Here is a 20,568-nt window from a genome sequence, read left to right on the forward strand (position 1 = left end):
TTTTATTCATCTGATCCATTATTATTATTACTGAAATGAGTATATTATTATTTTATCTATATTATTATCATTATTGTTGTTGTTATTATTATTATTATTATTATCCTTTGTTTATTATGTTTTATTTTATTTCATTTTCCCTCAAGGCCTGTCTAAGCATGCTGTGTTACACCGCTGGTCAGAAATCTACTTAGCAGATGTGGAGTAGTGTATCCGGATTTGTCACAACACAGTGACAACTCCTTGTGTAAACTTAACCGGTCTAACTGCTTCCGAGCCCTTTTTTATTCTGATTGATGGAAAGGTTTCATTTGTTTCTACATGTCATAATTCTGACAGCGTTTCAACATATTTCAACCGAACGTCAGGTACACCGTGTTACAAGGGTCCAAGATGAGGAAGATGTATCATCTTACAGTTCATAAAATTAAGATACTTGATGGTGAAAGCAAACTCTGGAATTATTGAAAATATTGACCGTGTTGATGTGTTGAATTGATGTTTCATTATGCTGTCTCAAAGACCGGTATTTACTTCTTCATAACCAGCTAACCCCCACCTCCACCCTCCTCACACACACTCTGCCAACTCTCTCTCTTTTCCTGTGTTAACTGACCTCATCTCTCATTTCTCTTGCTGTAGATCAAAGTATGCTTTTATAGTTCTAGGGGCCCTAGGTACCATCGTTTTAAATCCCAGCCCATTGGCTTTTATTTTTTTATTTTTTTTATTTTATTTTTGCTGCCCCATCATCTGCACCGTTTCAGTGGCGTTACTCCCACGCCGCTCATTTAGATTCCCCCATACATGGCCATACCCGGGTTCATCCTTCGCAGTTCCAGCATCGGCAGTCCGCAGGGAACCATCGATGTTAGGTCGCCAGGAGGCCACACACCAGACGAGACCCTGCACTGCTGCTGAGTCACTTCGGTGGTGTTCAGTGGTGCCTGTTCTGATTTTACGTACTTAGGACACCACCTACTAAGCCCCCTACTAAGGACAATAATGGCTTAGTCGCGGAGCCAGACTGAGTGAGCGTCCCTCCCAGAGTGGAGACCGCCACCACGTCCCTCAAACAACAGCCCCCCACGAATCCGCTGACACTGACGACATTGACAGGACTCACCCCAAGCACAGAAGTGGAGGGGTATCGAAACTGAGGTCACCATGAGAGCAGGGCATGAAAGGCCACAGACTTTGAGACTATTTTGTTTATATTGATGACGATGAAGGAGGAGGATGACGATGATGATGACGATGTTGCTATGGAGGTCCATTTTGGTTTGGGACTGCGTGACAAGGCTGTACTCTACGCTTCCTGTCATAATGATATCCTGGCGTTAACCAGGCCTGAGAGATACAGACACTTGCAGTGTTGGTCAGGTAATTAGAGCAACACACCCAAAGACGCATCCTTGAAGTGGATGACACTCGACTGTGTGGTCCCAGTCTCCCCATTTAAGCCCACAGCACACTCAACTCTGGGTAGGAGCCGGCCATGGGCCGAAAAACCCACCTCCGCTGGGATTCGAACCCGCGTCCTCCCAGCCGTCAGTCCGCGACGCTAACCACGTCGCCATGGCGGCTGGTGCCCATTGGCTTTTATTGTAATCATCATCAGTTTTGCACCTGTTTTTTTTTCTCTCCATACCTTAGTGAAAGTGCATGTGTGTTGTTTCATGCTTGAATGAATATGAGCATAGAGGAAAAATTACTAGTCGTTTTGCTGTTTGTTTCATAATTGATTGTGCAGCTTGACTCCGATCCTTTCCCTCTGTGTCTTGTTGAAAGTGCATGTTTGATGATGTCTTATTCTTGAGCTAACGAAAAAATAGTTTTGCTGTTGGCGTAGTTATTTTTGTACATACTCATGTAAAAAATTAGTAATTTTCATGTGATTTTATTCCTGGAAAATACTGCAGAAGGATTGGTGGATGATTTTTAAAATATTGTTTCACATGGAATGGGTTTCTTTTGCTATGCAATGATGAATTTTACATGTGGCAGACAGTGAGTTTATCAGGGCAAAGACTAAGGATGGGAATGGTTGAGCTGTTAGTTCAGTAAAAAGACAGTGTGTAAGATGTTTGAGCAGAACTGATCCAGTGCTGACAGGACAAAGACAGTGTTTGTGATGTTTGATCAGAGAGGCTTCTGTGCTGACAGTAAAAAGACAGTGTTTGTGATGTTTGATCAGAGAGGATTCTGCGCTGACAGTACACAACCTAGCCCTTGTGGGGATGTCATGGGTTCTTTTATTTGTAAACAGTGTCCCAACCTTCTGGTAATTATGTGCTGGAAACTTCCTCTTTTCTATCACATTCTTTTGTTTCTGGGTTTTTCCTTTTCTTTCTGTTGTCTTCTCCTTTCTTTCTATTCTCTGCCTTACTGGTCCATTCTACTACATCTTTTCAGAGAAAGCACAGACTGTTTTATGTCCTTTTCTGGACAAGATAATTGGACAGTTGCTATGTTGTTTTATTATTTGTGGCTTTGGATGTGCACGTTACCCACTTTCTTTTGTTTTGTTTTTAAATTATTTGTCTGTGATTATTTATAATTTTGTGTAGTATGTACACTTTTTACAGGTTGCTGTTTTCATAAAATCCTCTAGTGTAAGATTGACAGAATGGCCATCATCACTGGTATGTCCGATGTTGATCTGCTTGAATACGGCTGCAGTTGTGCCATATTTTCTTTTCCAAGATTTTTTTTTTTTTTTTTTTTCACATTCTGTGAATTCCATATTGATGTTGTTTCCATCCTTGATATGGCCCTGTGTGGTCAGCTGGGTTGTCGGCAACAACTTGAATGATAATAATAATAATGATAATAATGATAATAATAATAGCAACAACCATATGTTTAAGCACATACATGTGCATATAAGCATGTGTTTATAAACAGGAAAGAGAGAATGAATGTTTATGTTTTGACATGTGTATAAAAAATAATGCATCAGTAATCCAGGTGATGCAAAGAAGCTGCACACATGTTTCACCAAAAACATACAAACTACTTCATGCATGTCAATCGGATGAATATTATCATAATGCTGAAAAACTTTCCAGCTTTGGAATGTTCATCATGCAGTTTTTTCCTTTTTTTTTCCAAAAGAAACTGGCAGTATCTGTTAAAACTGTGAAGGCCAGTTCAGGGTGTTTGGTTTATGCAAAGACCAGGCATCTACAAAGACCCCATGCAACAAATGAACTATATAACTTACGGGAAGTGATCTTGTCAGTGTTTACGGATACTCTTTGAAGTAAATTCTACTGTATGATGCTTCACTGGTTTTTGATGGAAGCTAATTATGTGTTGTTTTGTTGTTTTCATTCTTTGCAATTGTGATGAGCTTTTATTGAATTTGGTTACATGTGTTTTCTGGATAAAGGGGAAGAAAATCGGGCTTCTGCTCCTTTTCTATTTCTTTTTTTTTTTCTCTCTAACAGCAGATGTGGTGTAACCTATGTGGGCAAGTCAGCATGCTTTAAAACCTGTTTGGAATTGAAAGTGTTCAATTCTGTTCATAAATTTTCACAAATTGTCTTCACTGGTGTCTATTTTCATTGTGTGAAGTGATGAATGTTTGCTGTAGTGCAAAGCTTTTTCTGAATCAACACAGGTGTAAACTGTATTTTTGCTGGTGTCTTCATTCAAAAGTAACTCAATTCATGTATATGTCAGTTAAATCAGAGATGCAACTTACGCTATCATTGTGATAAGAATCTATGTATGGACAAAGCAAAGAAACCAGAAGTTCAGTATACCCATTCCAGTGTGCACACACTCATACACTCACACATACCACACACACACACACTCACATTCATTAACACACACACACATTCACAAACACTCACACACACACACATCCATACCCACAATCGTATGTACACATTCACATGCACACACACACATACAAACGCATGCACACACACTCACACACACACAGAGACAATTATACATCACACATATACACAAACACATACACACCACCACCACTGGCACCCCTCTCAAAACAAAACCAAGTCCCAATCAGTCACTGTTTATTATGATTGTTGCAACATAAACTGCAATAAAAAGTCAGATTTTTAACAATGTAACAAGACAGAAATTGCACACGCACACACAAATGACCAAAGAGAGAGAGAGAGAGAGAGTCTGATAACCTACATACACATACCCTATTGTCATGACTGCATACAAGATGAAATGACCTTCAGGACACTGGTGCAGGGGAGGTGGAGGGGGGCAGGGAGGGAGAGGGGCAAGAAAGAACAGTGGCATACAGTCAGTGGACATGGAACTGGGAAAGCACAGGGCCGAGTGGGAGTGGGGTGGGTTTGGAGGGGTGGTGGTGGTGAAACAAAAGTTCCTCTCTCTTTCTCTCTCTCTCTCTCTCTCTCTCTCACACACACACACACACTCACAGACACAGAACAATAAGTGTGGTACTCGACAGTCTCACCTTGTCTCAAAAAGTGTACAAAGAAACAGTTATCTCTGACAACACAACACATGGTCTAGTCTCAACAGACTTGTGAGTTTTAAAGGCAATAATGTCATGAACAGTAAATAAATATTTTAAAAAAAGAGAAGAGAATAAATAGGTAAGTATAGAAAAGTAAATAAAAAGCTGTTAATGGATGAAAAAACACACCCAAAAACAACAAAAATATTGTCTTCAACTTGTCTTCACATCAGTTCAAAACTTCGTCTCTGTCAAAAAGATGTACAACCAACCACATTTTGATAATGATTGTAATAATAATAATAACAATATTAATACTAAATGAACCAATCACATGCTATTATAAGACAGAACTTCTGAGGGAAAAAATGTGACTATTTACTCACAAATTGAAAACAAATATGTAAGAAAACAAGTCCTTTTTTTATGTACAAAGGCCTTTATCACATGTGCCAATATAAACATCATACAAGTCAAAGCTGAAACTATCAGTTATTAATTAATGAAAAATGAGTCTTAACCTGTTTTAATATAAAACATGTCAGCAGTATTCAGTGTGGTGTGAGTGTGTGTACATGCATGCATGCTTCTGTATATAAATGTATGATTAATAAATCCCATTACACAAATATTCAGCACTATCTAACTAAAGGTCATATTTGAAAGCCTTGTTTTTGTCTTTTATAGTAAAAGTAAATGCATTTGAATGTTAATTAAACCATGACCAACAAAGACTTTAGATCATCATTCATTAAAGCCTTTCTAATTGAAAAAAACAACAAAAAAACATAAAATAAAATAATTTGGAGGAGTAGTGCCTCTAATATAGTTTGTCCTAAGATTTTCAGTTCATATTTAGTTTCCAGCAACCCATCTTGTCAAGCTTTCCTGATAAGTGTGTGTTTACAAGTGTGTGTGTGTGTGTGTGTGTGTGTGTGTGGCTGTGTGCTTGAATGTGTGTGCATAGGAGGTGTCAGAGTGTGCTGGCAGATCCATATATGCTACATCACATCTGCTGGAAAAAAAAAGAAAAAAAGATGCAGATGCCTGTGCGTATGCATGTGTGTAAATGTGTGCTTGTGTGCATGTGCTTGTGCATATGCGTGTGCATGTGTGTGTGAGTGTGCATGTGTGTGCATGTCATGTATGCTGCCACAGATCATGTCCAAAATCAACATTATGCTGCCTGCGTGGATGTGGTAATTTTTTCTTTCTTTCTTTTTTCATTCAGGGAACAAGCATTTCAAGACTATTACTAATGCACTGTTCTTAAAAAAAAAAAAAAAAAAAAAAAAAAAATTGGTTGATGCACTGTCAGAACAGATTTATGCAAGCATATTTACATATATATGTTTGTGTGCTTTTCAAAAATGTTTGTGTGTTACTTTGTTTACTTATCAGTAGATTAATTTTACGTTGGTGACTCTAGTATGAGCGCTTAACTTTGAATTGATCTGATCCACTTGAACATACATTCACTGTGGACAAACTATACAATCATGTATTCAGGAGAGAAAGAGAGAGATAGAGAATGGTGTGTGTGTGTGTGTGTGTGTGTGTGTGCATGCGTGCGTGCGTGTGTGCGTGCATGCACATGTGTGTGTTTGTGTGTGAAGTCAAAATGATCTTTGAGGCGAAAATAGTTATCTTATATAGTTAATCCATCCTGCCCTCAGATAAAAAAAGCAATGCATGTGTGTGCATGCATGTATACGCATGTGTGTGTGTGTGTGTGTGTGTGTGTGCTTGTTTCCATTATCTTTGGGATAAATACAGGTAGTTGCATGGCGCCTTATTTGCCAAAGTAAATCATGTGAGGTCCTCTCTGATACTGACAACCATGGTAATGATAGTAACATAGGTGAATTATGGGGATGACAATTTTAATATGACAACAGATTCTGTAAATCATTACCAGTTATCTTCCTGTGGGCAAAATTACATCATACAGGGTTCAACAGCTTAGTGTCTAATTCATCACAGCATTGTCCGGATGAAAGCAATTAACCCCATTCTGTTCACATACACGGATCTGCAGTGTTCTTTGACTTTTCAACAAATCAGTTTTCTGTCAGACATAATACACAATTCTTGTACTCTTGGATCTCATATCTTCAAACACTTCACATCTGCATTATGCTAATACCCATTCCATTTCAACATCCCAGGCAGAACTGGAATGGACATGGATAATTTTTTTCTGACCACTCCATTTTTCAGACATATGGTACAGTTTCCAGATGTTTCTGCCAAATCTTTCCTGAATAAAGCAGAGCTGCCTTCTTTCACTGTGGTGACTTCTGTTGATACCAACTTATTCCCATTGAGAGAGAAAGAGAGGAAGAAGAGAGAGAGGGTGGAGAGAGAAGGGAGGGTGTGTGTGTGTGTGAGGGAGAGAGAGAGCTGCACTGAAATGTCAGCTGCAGTCTGAAGGAAGTTTACAGCTTACAACTTGCTTTCCTGAAAAGTGAAAAACACCTGACCTGCCTGATCACTGAAGCTGCAGCATCTGATTTCTATTGCGTGTGAAACACCACTCTATGTTTTTGCTGTTGCCACATCCCTTGCCCTCAGGGCAGCATCCCTCTCACGCCACTCACCTCCATGTCCATAATTAGGCACAGCCACCTTGGCTTCTGCTGTCACCCCAGTGCCAGCAGTCCACTGTAGAGTGTGTGGTGGCCTACCTGAACCATGTCTGCCTCGCGAGCCAGGGAATCTGAGTGCACAGGATTGAATCCAACAAGTGCCAGTATTTTCTCCCCCTCCACCAGACCTTAAGTGGTGGTCTGGTCGCCGGTCATGAGATGATACACCCAGGTTCGTGTGTAGCATGCACTTTGCGCACATAAAGTAACCCACAGCAACAACAGGGTTGTCGCTGGCAAAATTCTGTAGAAAAATCCACTTTGATAGAAAAACAAGTATACTTCCAGGTAGGAAAAAACAAAGGGGTGGTGATGCACTGTAGCAACGCGCTTTCCCTAAGGAGAGCAACCCAAATTTAACAGAGAAATCAGCTGTGACAGGGAGTAATACAATCAGTGTCATCAGCCCTCCCCCTCCCCCAACCCCCATATCCATCCCTGCAAGGGCAGACCCTGCACTGCTGCACAGTGAGGGAGGCTGTTGAAGGGATGCCTCTTCTGGCGCAGCACTGGCAGTTTCAGTTTCTCAAGAAGGCGTCACTGCATTCGGACAAATCCATATACCTAACACCTTCTGCCAGGCAGATGCCTGACTAACAGCATAACCCAACGTCCTGGTCAGGCCTTGAGTGCCTGCATATATATATATGTGTACTTATCAGAGTGGATTTCCTCTACAGAGGGCAACAGTTTTGTTGCCATGGGTTCTTTTTCAATGCGCCAATTACTTGCTGCACATGGGTCCTTGGATTCTCATCTCATCCGAATGACTAGGTGCTCAACTTATTTTTCCAGTCAAACTTGGGAGAAAGGGCGAGACCAGGAATCAAAACCAGACCATCACAGACACTGTATTGGCAGATACCATTCTGCCACCTTCATCTGTCTCTGTCTACGCCACATCCATTGCTGTCGACAAAACAACAGATACGCTATGAATCCAGACTGAAAGAGAGGAGAGAGATCGGCTTCATTCCTCTCACAGCAGACCTCATGACTCTGCTGGCAGCCAGGACCCTGACAGGATCTCACCATGGGGCTGGAGGTGGAGGAGAAATCGAAACTGAGGGCATGGAGGGCCACAGAACACGAAACAACCTTTTCCTTCTTGTCAAGTCGGCCAGTAGCAATGACACTGACAATGATTATGATAACCATGCTGCGGACATCTCCATCTGAAAGCGAGACCATGCATGCTCTTCCTTTCTTTTTGTAAATCTACTGTGGAGAGGTCCAGGCCTGAAAGAGAAAAGCCTGTGGTGGTCAGGAGCTTAGAACAAACATTCTTGAAAATGATCCCATCAAATGGACGACACCCGAGTGTGTGGTCGCAGTCTTCCCAGTTGATCTCATGGTATGCTTACCACTGGACACGAGGCAGCTGGTGTCAAAAAAAAGGAAAGAAAAAAAACCCACCAAAAAACCCCCAAAAACAGAAAGAAAAAGAGTCCAAACCACAGAGATATGTATGTTGTTGATCATATTCAAACCTGCTTCTTGCCAGTCATCAGCACATTTTTCTGTTTGTTCAGGAAACAGATGACTGCGTCTCTGTTTTGTTGAAAGCCGTGCCTGTGCTGAACCATCTTGCACACACTTCATCCATCTGTTTTTCCTCACTCTCCCGACTTGGCTGATGTCTTTTCTTTCATGATGCTGACTTCCTCATGCTCTGCAGCATTCGCTGTGCCTCTGCGACTGTTGCAGGGGTGACAGTGACTGCTCTTTTTTTTCACACTGAGAAGTTGCAGCCATGGTCAGGGATCAAGGGGCGCCTTAACCTAAGTGTGTGTCTCAATAATAAATGGAGAAAAAAAAATATTAAAAAACCAAAAAACCAAAACAAAATGACAATGTGGAAATCAGTGTAATATAGAAATACTCCAACTTACACTGATAAATGGTTATCAGTTCAGTCAGTACAATGCAATTTTCCTTGAGGTTCTTGTCGGCCGCATGATTGTACCTGGTAGCAGTGACATGGAGGATGGTCACTTTATGGCAGATGTGGCTCATCAGATGTGTGCACCTTATACAAGTTCAAAATAACTTTTTTCTTTAAATACATGGGGTGCGCCTCATGGGCTGCACTGCCTTGTAGGCCAAAAAATGACAGTACTGGTGCTTTTTCAAAGATCTGTTCTGTTTCTACCCAACTGTCTCTGAACTAGAGCTCTGTGTTTTCCATGCACTGCTCTGTCTCCAGCCACACCCAAAATGACAGCCTTTGTCACAAATACAAAAAAAAAGTTATATGTGTTCAAAGACTTAGGCTTGATACAAATGACTGTGCAACATGATGTGCTCAACTGTTCATGAAAGTTTTATAGCTTCACATGATTATAAACAACTTCCTTCAGTTCATCAAAATCTTATCTTTTCACTAAGCACTGAACACGAGAACAGTGTTCCAAGGAAGATTTCTTTCTTTTTTCTTTTTTTTTAATACCTCTGGCTGGTTCAAATGGAAACATTCATCAGGATCCAAGTTGCTCTGCTGCATGTATTCCAGAAAATGGTCTTCTTCCTCCAAACAATACCAGCGCCATTTCCTACAAAAATGATGTCAGAATCTATGCATAAGTTCTATCTCCTTGACAAGCTGATTTCAGACTCCTCCATCCTTGAGATCCAACTCAAGAATTTGCTAAACGATGTGTAACCTTGTCATCATTAAAGTACAAACAGCCAGACAGATCAACTGCTTTGCTTGCAGCTTAAGTTTCTCTTTCTTTTTCTCTTTGATTTTTTGTTTCTATAAATGCAGATCATTCTTTTGACAACATGCACAAAATAATACCCCAAAGATATTCTCTGTGAACTTTTTATGTGGATACTTAACACTCTGTGCAGATCCAGTCTTTAGGCAATCCTTTCTATTTCAACATGATTGGTACAGCCATAACTTTGTGTTAAAGTGAAAGTACATAATTATCCTAACTTCTGTTCACATGGGAAGTTTCTTATGGATTCCAAATTCTCACAAAATGAACATTGTTCAAAATGTAATGAAAAAAACAAAAAGGAAGTCACGCTTCATCAACTGATCAACAGCCTAAAAGCAGTCATCAAATGATGACCAACTTCAAAACTGTCATCAAATAATGAACAACTTCAAAATGGTCATCATAATGGTCACTTCAAAGCCGTCTTTAAAGTATCAATGACTTTTACGCTTTCATCTAACGATGAATAACTTCAAAGCTTTCACCTACCGATGAATGACTTCAAAGCTGCTTTCACCTAATAATGAATGACTTCAAAGCTGCTTTCACCTAATGATGAATGACTTCAAAGCTGCTTTCACCTAATGATGAATGACTTCAAAGCTGCTTTCACCTAATCAACTTCAAAGCTTTCATCGAACTATGAACACCTTCAAAAGCTGTCATCAAACGATGAACGACTCCGAAGCAGACATTTCTTCTGCCTGGTAGAAATCCATGTGAAGTCAAACCAGAGTGAGAAGAAGCTACACAAGTCTCACTCAAGGCAAGTGTAAAGGCAAGGCAGTTCAATGTACAGGTTCTTCACAGAGTGCACGACAAGATGAAAACCAAAACTCCTGCAGACACTTCTGACATGTTCTGTGTCAGCGATGGTGATGGGGAAGAGAGACGAGAGGACAGGAGAGTGGCACTGGGTCAGCTAATGCCAGCAGTCGCTTCTAACTGTATGTGTAAGGGGGAGAGAATTGAGGGAAGGGGCAGAAAATACAATAAAAAGCAAAAACAAAAACAAACAAACAAAACACAAAAACCGAAATGAAGTACATGTAAAGATGACGAAAACTCCACACTTTTGGCGCCTTTACCCTTGCACTGTATCATGCTAATTTTCAACAACATATCAGGCTCATTCACTCCTTCATTATACAAACACTTTCCATTACACTAAACAGTTGTCCCAAAACTCTGAAAGAAAAAAAAAAGCAAAAAAAAAAAAAAAAAGATGAGAACATTTTGCCATTTGTTTCATTTTATCAAGACCTTTCCACTAGGGTTACACATGGCCAAACTTGGGTCATCCACAATTCTCCATGAATAAACTAATAAAAACAACAACAATAACAGTGTTTGTAGAATGTCATTCTCTCATCTATTGCTGGTCAACTTACCAACAGCAAAGCAAAGAAAGTGTCACCAATATGTTTACAGTTGTGTTAAATTGGTTACACATCTAACCAAGGTATGCAATGTATGAATCAGTCTCATAATTTTTCTTTTTTTCTTTGTTTTCTCCCATCCCCCTCTTTTTCTTTCTCTTGTGCATGTGTGTGTGTGTGTGTGTGTGTGTGTGTGTGTGTGTTGTGTGTGTGTGTGTGTGTGCGCATGTGTGAATGTGTGTGTGTAAACATTTTTTTGGTTTGATTTTGTTCAATCTTTCTTCTCTCTTTCTATCCTCACTTTCTGATCAGTCAAGATTACAAAGAGGAGAATGACAGGAGGAAAACAGAACTTATGAATAAAAACTATCAAAATCACCTAAAATGAAAGAAGTACAGATCAGAATGGCAAAGACCCTTCATCATTTTCATGCTGAGCACTTTCCCGTTTCTTTCCACACATACACTTTTACTTCATAAACCTGTTCACTGAGAACGAAAAAAACAAAAGAAAACAAAAACAGTTTACCAGGTGGCAGGGACACTTAAAAACTAAAAGAAAGCTGAGAGAAGGTATCATCGCTGTTTTTCATATGATCATGCTAATAAGAATACTCTCTGTGTCTGTGTGTATGTGTACATGTGTGTGCAGATGTGTGCATGTGCGTGCACACATGCATGCATGTGTGATCTTAAGTGGAAAAAAATCTCCAGTGGGGCCTATCCCACTTTTTTTTTTTTTTTTACCATTCTCCCTTTACATTTTGTTTACCTGTCATAGTTAATTTCACCACATGTCCACATGTACACTTAAGGCTTGCAAAACATTGCCAATAACTTCTGAGAAACAGTTTTTTTTAATCTGAACATTAACAATCTTTGGCATGTTATCTTCAGCCGTCAAAACAAAAAACAAAACAAAACAAACAAAAAACAAAAAAAGCTTCCAGTCTTCCCTGCAGACCCGTTCAGGGTAATGACTTGTGCATGGTCAAGTTCACAATTGAAAACACGATGGTTCTTCTTTTTTCTTTGTGGCATGTCCATCCAAACAGTATATACTCGTGTACATGTGGTATGCTTGAGTTAGTGTTTATACATACACACTTACGTGTGTGTGTGTGTGTGTGTTTCTCTGTGTGTGTGTTTGTGTGTATGTGTGTGTGTGTTTCTGTGTGTGTGTGTGTTTCTGTGTGTGTGTGTGTGTGTGTGTGTGTGTTTCTGTGTGTGTGTGTGTGTGTGTGTGTGTGTGTGTGTGTGTGTGTGTGTGAGTGAGTATGCATGTATGTGTGGGAAGAGGGTCAGGTATGTATATGTGAATGTTTGAATGTATGAGTGAATGTTTAACTTAAAGATAATGTGTTATGTGTACTATCATGTATTTTGTAAAGTACCTGGAGTGGTTTTCTGGATAGAGGGCTATAAACGTATCCACTGTTACTGTTAGTATCACAAAAAAAAACAAAAAAAAAAAAAAAATTTTTTTAAAAAGGAGCAGCATGGAAACATGGCTGTCTGCTATTAAGTCACGACCAGTACCATCTGTAGCAGTCATCAGGATCTGAAGAAAACAAACAAAACAACAAAAACAAAACAAAACAAAACAACCCCCTAAAAAAAACAACAAAAAAACAAACAAACAACAAAAACAAAAAAAACAAAACAAAAAAAAAACAACAACAAAAAAACAAAAACCAACACCCTAGAACATTAGTACAACTTCATTATGAGGCCAGCAAACACCAAGACATGTCTTGTGTCAAGTATGTGTGAGTATGGTGGTTCGGTGAATGGTGAGAAGGTCTTTGTCCAGCTTCCTTTTCAAATCTTTTCTTTTTCTTTTTCTTAACCTTGGTTCGCTGTTAAAGGGAAGTGATGCCTGCAAGTAGGACAGTTTTCACATATGCAAGGAACGTCTGAGGCACATCTGACTGGGGAACAAATCTGGGTCTGTCACAACTGCCACTGTTTCCATGCTCTCTGCAATAATTCTGTTGCCAGGCAACATCATTCAAAGTGATGTCATTGTTCTGGTCAACACACACACACACACCACCTTCAAGTACAACAGTGCTGCAATCTGGCCCACGTCTCAGAAGAAAGAAAATTAAGGATTACATTCTGAAGAGACTCAAATACTTTTTTTTTTTTTAAAGAAGAGGGTAAAACAACAAGTAACAGAAAAAATGCACAGATTTAAAAAAACATAACAAAATTGCAAAATTATAAAGAAATAAAAAAAACTGCTTCAGTCGATAAAAAAAAAATGAAATAAAAAAAAAGAAAAAGAAGAAGAAACACAAGCCAAAGCAAGAGATCAGTGTTTCACACATTCTATGCTGTTTGGCAGTCGTCAGTTGGCAGGCAGTCCGATAGTACTAGTTACAGCAGCATAATACAGCACACAAATCAATGATAACACTAATGATAGTAACCATAATCATTACTGGATAAGGTTGACTAGTGGACACTAAAATCTCTTTAGGACACAGGCTGTGGCGTCACGGGTGTGTTGCAGTCTGCCTGCTGGTGACAGGGTGGACACCAATTCCATGGCTGGTGTACATAGTGTGTGGGAGGTTATCAAACAAACAAACAAAATGTCTCATGGTACACAGTCACCACAACAGTTCCTCATCGATGACACATGACGGTTGTGCAACACACAGAAAGTCAAGGAGTGTGTTGCTGGAAAGAAACGTGTACTACACAATGTCAACAGGACGAAAACATTCTTCTTCAACAAACAATAAATACAAAACTATCAACCAAACCTGCATGCAGGAAGAAAAAAACATAACAACATATTATCTGAGCACAAACATGTAATAGAAGACAATAAATAAACATTAGGCGTTTTGACATGGTGCACCTAATTCATAAAACCATTCTCTCTCTCTCTCTCTCTCTAAAACACAAACATGCATTGCAATATTCTTTCCTCCTTGTGTCTCTTTCACTCAAGGTTTAAATTTTGTGCTCCACACATTTTAGCCTATCATGGCTTGCACAGCTGAGTCATCCACATCAAAAAGCCATTGTCACAGACTGTCAGTCATCCACATTAAAAAGCCATTGTCTCAGACTTTCAGTCATCCACATTAAAAAGCCATTGTCACAGACTTTTCAGTCATCCACATTAAAAAGCCATTGTCTCAGACTTTCAGTCATCCACATTAAAAAGCCATTGTCACAGACTTTCAGTCATCCACATTAAAATGCCACTGTCAAGACTTCCCCAGTCATCCACATTAAAATGCCACTGTCAGAACTTTCAGTCACCAACATGAAAAAGCCTTTGTCATGGCTTTAACAGTCATCCACATTAATGTCACCACTGTGACGGCTTTCAGTCATCCACATTAAAAAAAGCCACTGTAATGGCTTTGAGTCATCGACATTAAAAAGCCACTCTCAGGAATTCCACAGACATCCACATCAAAAAAGCCACTGTAATGCTTTCAGTCATCCACATTAAAAAACCACTATCAGTACTTTCACAGTCATCCACATCAAAAGGTCACTGTCAGAACTTACTCAGTCATCCACATTAAAAAGCCACTGTCAACACCAAACCTGTTCAGTTCACTTTGCAGGGAGAGGCTGTGAGTGAGAACTGTGGAAAACTGCCACAAAAAAAAAAAAAAAAAAAAGAAAAAGAAAAAAAAAGTACCTCCGCTGCCCATGCATTCCACATCATGTGCACAGTGGTCACCATGACGACAAGGAGAGAAAACCAACATCACAAAACTGGCAGTGCCAAGAGCCATCAACTCTGGCGTCCCATACTCAAGGCATTGAAAAACAGAGAGCTGTCCAAAAAACAAGCAAATGCAAATCCAAGAACAATCAATCATGTACAAAAAAAAAAAAAAAAAAAAAAAAAAAGAAGAAGAAAAAAAGAAGAATTGAACCCGTCTTTACAGTCTGCTGAAGTGACTCATTATAAAAATCATGAAATTAATGCAACAGAAATGGTGAAGAACAATATGAACAAGAATGGTAAGAAAAGAAAAAGATGAAGAAGTTCAAAACATATACAATATACATAATGCATTAACAGATCTAAATACAAAGTGAAACTAAACTGAATGGCATCCAGCTATCAATAGAGAAAGAGAGAGAAAAAAACGCATTCTGTAGAAAAGAGAGTATAGTTATTCATTTTTCTGAAATGTTAAAATCAGACCAATCATGTTGTAAAGAATCCGCTACTCCCTTCAAATTTTGTTTCTTCTCCTAAATGTGATAATGATGATGAAAAGCAATCTGGTTTCCTTTCATTATCCCCCCCCCTCCCCCACTCACACTGCTATCCAAAGAGTGTAGGCAATAGGTGGGTCTGATATTGTCTACATTCAATCTCACTATGCATTCAGATTCTGAAAAAGGCAAAAGTCATTACCAAGATGGAAAGAATCTTACATTAAGAGGGTGATCATTTGAATAATACAAGCTAAAAACAAAGTGTTCAGCAGGCAAATCCAAAGCTGACAAAAACAACAAAACATTCATCAACCAGAATGTGTGGGTGCCTCATAGAGACTGGTGGCAGTGGGTATGTACACAATGCTGATCTGAAGGATGGTAATAAATACATGACAACAACTGCAGAACGTGTGGAGAAGCGAACCCGTGGGGGGGAGAGGAAGGCGGCCGACATCGGACAAAGCGTGTCACGTCACCAGTGGTCAGGGGAGGACTGGGGGGAGGTTGCGGGGGGTCATGGTAATGTTTTCAGCAGGTACGTATCACTCTGCACACACACACACACACAGAGCAAAACATCACTCCTACATTGTGAACACCAACAGCAAACATGAAAAATTAAAAAAAGACTGAGAAACTTCTTTGTTCTTTGGCTGCGACTTCCATGTTCACACACATACAAAAGTGGGCTTTTATGTGTATGACATTTATACCCCTGGAAATGTAGGCAGTCATACTCACGTTTTCAGGAGGGCGAGGGGGGGTACATGGTGGGTATGCTCTTGTTTCCATAACCCACCAAACACTGACATGGATACTGGGATTTTTAAGTGCGTATTTGATCTTCTGCATGCGCATACACATGAAGGGGGTTTAGGCATTAGAAGGTCTGCACATCAGTTCATTTGGGATGTAGGAAAAATCTCCACCCTTTACCCACCAAGCCCCGTGACAAGGATTTGAACCTGAGACCCTCAAATTGAAAGTCCATCATTTTAACCACTTGGCTGTTGTGCCCATCATGACTGAGAAACTGGGACATGGAGTTACACAGATGTAAAGCAGCCAAAATGTAACACTATTCCCTAGAACCATCAAAAGTTATGTCATGTTCTGCGGTCTTTTTCCCATATCATGACAGTGCATTTTCATCATCCTTTCTGTTTGTTTGACTTTTCATCTGGACTGAACAGAAGCTATTTCCCCCTGCTGCATGGCTCAGCACTTGAAAGGTCTCACACACTGCCCTCCACTCACCTGGTGTTTACGCCGCTCCACAAAGTCGGCCAGGCGAGCAGTGGCGATGGGTTTGGGTCGGAGACCTGAGCTTCGATGTGTGCAGGCTTTTTTGATCCACGCACTGTCCAGGCACATCTGAGCAGTTGGTCGTTTGCTGTGGTCACGCACATACAAGTACACATGTATTAGACATACATATACATTTACACATGTGTTAGATATGCTGCGGTCGCAAACAAAGATATCACACGTGTATTAGACAAGCTGTTGTCACACAAATAGGAGGAGTTTGTATTATACTCCATGTTTGGTGTTAAATATACTTACCATGTCAAACTGATGCAAACTAGGCCTATTGGTTTGCTCTGCTTGGCCAAATTTCGCGCGGCTAACAGTGAAAAGATGGGCCCACCGCTCTCAGCCAATCAAACGCCTCTAAAAACTATAAGCGCTTAATCATTCCGTGGCCATGAACAAAAATGCCCCATGAGAACCACGGCGGAGACGCGGGGACGGACGGGCGGGCATTCGAGTTTGACATGGTAAGTATATTTAACACCAAACATGGAGTATAATACAAACTCCTCCTTTTGGTGTCATATACTGTACCATGTCAAACTGATGCAGAATTTAAAGCAAATGGAGGCGGGCAACGCCTACTGGTTCATATGGGGAGCCCTTGTAACTGAGACGGCAGTGTTAGCCGCGACAAAGGAAATCCCCTTGGAACCGTCAGCCCTGGTCATACGGAAATTCCTGAGGTAGAAGTTGATGAAGGGATTCTCAGACGGCCAGAAGGCTGCCTCCAAGACATGCTGCGTTGGCACTGAGTGCTGGAAGGCAGCCGAAGTAGCTATGGCCCGCACTTCGTGTGCCCTGGGATGAAGACAGCTGATATCCCTGTGTGCATGAGTAGGCTCTACGAATGACTTGGGAAACCTGGCGGGAAATGGTGCCTGCAGCGATGTCTTTCTTGTAATTCTCATTGAGGGAGATGAGCAGACCCCTCTGAGAAGAACGCCTATGGCGAGACCTATCCCAATAATATTTGAGACACCGAACAGGACAGGTGCCTATCCTCATCATCTTGGGCAAGAATATCAGACAAAGGTCTGACCCTCGGAGAGGGGGAAGGAACCTCAGGGTCTTGGTTCTTAGCCAGAAACTCTGGAAGGAAACGAATAGTGATGGAACCATCTCTGTGGAAGGCCAGATCTTGTGGCATTTCACTAAGCCCGTGCAGCTCACTTCTACGACTGCCTGTGGCCAGCCACCGAAGGAAAGTGGTCTTGAGGGTGAGGATGTCAACAGGAATAGTCCCCAATGGTAGGAAGGGCTGTTTTCGAATGAAATCCAGCACCAGGAACAAGTCCCAGAGGGGCACTCTTCTGGGGTCTCTAGCTTCCTTCAGAGGGGCACCCCTAGCCACCTCTCTGAGCAGGCAATCCACTTCAAAGGCGGAACCACCTAGCTGTTTGCATTGTGGTACAGAAGGCAGACCTGTACCCTCGCACAGAACTAGCAGACAGGATGAACCGAGGAGCAGAGAGCCAGAAAGTTGGCCAGCTGCATGCTCGTAAGGTTCGTAGGGGTAATGCCCTGAGCTGTACACCACCGCAACCATATCTTCCAGCGAAAGTCATACAAAGTCTCCATTCCCTGCCTCCTTGCTCTGGTGACTATGGAGAGGAGGTCAGAGGAGGCAGACCCCTGGGTCAGCACAGCCGACACAGAGGCCGACCGAGGGGTCGAGGACTTCAATGGTGATGCTGACAGTTCCGACCGCACAGCAGCCATGCGTGCTGGTGGAGCAGTTGAGGATTGGAATGCGGAGTGCCCGAGTGAGGCTGCCTCAGCAGATGAGATTTGGTTTCAAGTTCCAGGGGTGGGAACATGTGTCAGGGACTGAAGGTCCGGAAACCAGGTCTGGGCTGGCCATTTCGGCGCAATGAGGATCGGCTGCGGGTGTTCCAATCTGTCTTTCCGTATCACCTTGGACAGAATTGGAAAGGGAGGAAACGCGGAGGCAATCAGACTGCTCCAATCTAGAGAGAGAGCATCCACTGCCCACGCTTCTGGGTCGGCAACCGAAGACACGGAAGTGGGAAGTCTCTTGTTGAACAAGGTCCACCATCGGCCGAAACCACTGTTCCCACACCCCCTGAAGGCTGTCCTTGTCCAGGGTGCACTCTGTGCGCATGACACTCTTGGGCCTGCTAAGAGCATCTGCCAAGAAGTTGGTTTTTCCTGCTCAGTGTCTCGCTGAAAGTGCAATGCCCTTGCTGTGGCACCAAACGGAGGAGAGCCTCAGTCCGCATTGAGAGGTCTGCCGAGTGCGCTCCCCCCATTTGTTCACATAACATGCGACCGTCGTCTTGTCCGTGAACAAGCGGATGGTCTTGCCAGTGGCCTCCCCCATGAAGTGCAGGAGAGTCCTGCGAACTGCCTCCAGTTCCAGAACATTGATGTGGCATAGGCGCTCCTCCGGGGACAAAGTCCCTGCTGCATAGAGTGAGTCCATGTGGGCTCCCCAGCCCAGGGAGGAGGCGTCTGTGAAGAGTGCCACCTGAAGAGTAGGTGGGGCTAAGGGCACCCCCTGTGTCCAAAGGGGGTGATTAACCACTCTGATGTCACCTCGAGGAACCACTCGCCCAGACATATCTGGGTATCCCATGGCTGAGTGCTCTGGGACCGGCGTAACCTCAGTACCCTCTGGAGAGGGCGCTTGAGAACCCTGTCCAGGGGAATGAGAGGTGCCGTGGACTCCATCATGACCAAGAGGGAAGAAAGTGTCTGCGCTGTATCTTGGGAGGAGTGGCGCCAGTGGCTGAGGAGGCCTGCCAGACGGTACCAGTGATCTGGCGCCAGAGAGACTATCATAGACCGCATGTCGAATCTCATCCCTAAGAAGTCGAAGGACTGACATGGGGACAGATCGCATATCTGCTGGTCCATGAGGAAGCCCAGTTGGGAGCAAAGGTCTAGAAGTCTGGCCGTATGACTCAGGCACCGGGCCTGCGACTGGGCCAGGATAAGCAAGTCGTCCAGGTACACACAGAGACAAATGGATTCCGAGCGGACGATGGACACCAATTCCCGCACCACCTTGGTAGACAGGAAAGGGGCAAGGGACAGACCAAATGGGAGGGCCGGGAACTGGATCCCCTTGTCCCTCCACACGAACCTCAGGTACCGACGGGATGCCGAATGGATGAGTATATGAAAATAAGCATCTTCCAGATCGATAGAGGTAGGCCAATCACCTTGTTGGATGGTCTCCCGAATCTGTGCCTGTGTGTCCATCTTGAATTTGATTTTGGGGAGGAATTTGTTGAGGGGGGACAAGTCCAAAACTGGTCTCCAACCTCCCGAGACCTTTGGAATCACCAACAACCAGCCGTAAAAACCGGGGCCCGGGTCCGAGAGTTGGGATATAGCCCCATGAGGAGTGGGTGCGATATCTCTTTTTCTAGGACGCTCTCCTGCTCCGTCCAGCTGGGCACCTAAGGAGGAAGAGTGGATCTTTAGAGGGGGGAGATCCTCCACCCAAGACAGCATGTACCCCGACTCTAGCACCGACATAATCCCGTCGTTGAGTCCCAGAGCACACCACTGATGTGCATGCCGGGACAAGTTTCCTACTTGGAGGGGCTGAACGACTGGCGGTGCTGAATCGGGGCCCAGTCATTGGGGGTGCTGCCTTCTGGCCTTGGGCATGGCCGGTCGGCTTGGACAGACCTAAGGTGGTTTATTCCTCTGCCACTGATTCGGCACACGCTGCCTTGACAGGCGGCGTGGCATATGGAGGGGCCCTGGTGGCCAGTCTCTTCAATGGCATAGAACCCTGGAGCCCATGAGAGGTGTGGGCCAAATATGAGGCCACCTCCCTGTTT

At 42.5% G+C, this 20,568-nt stretch overlaps 1 protein-coding gene across 1 annotated transcript in view; it reads right to left on the reverse strand.

The window, feature by feature from the left end:
- Positions 1–15,121: 15,121 nt before the first annotated feature.
- The window catches only part of LOC143292557 (kalirin-like), a 217,883-nt gene continuing 212,436 nt past the window's right edge, over positions 15,122–20,568 (reverse strand). The window contains exons 66-67 of the mRNA XM_076602964.1: positions 16,694–16,829; positions 15,122–15,983 (exon numbers count right to left, since the gene is read on the reverse strand). Coding sequence (XP_076459079.1) covers positions 15,951–15,983; positions 16,694–16,829 — 169 coding nt within the window. The 3' untranslated portion in view covers positions 15,122–15,950. The remainder of the gene's footprint in view (positions 15,984–16,693; positions 16,830–20,568) is intronic.

This window comes from Babylonia areolata, chromosome 18 (assembly GCF_041734735.1).
Source record: "Babylonia areolata isolate BAREFJ2019XMU chromosome 18, ASM4173473v1, whole genome shotgun sequence".
Classification (NCBI taxonomy): domain Eukaryota; kingdom Metazoa; phylum Mollusca; class Gastropoda; order Neogastropoda; family Buccinidae; genus Babylonia; species Babylonia areolata.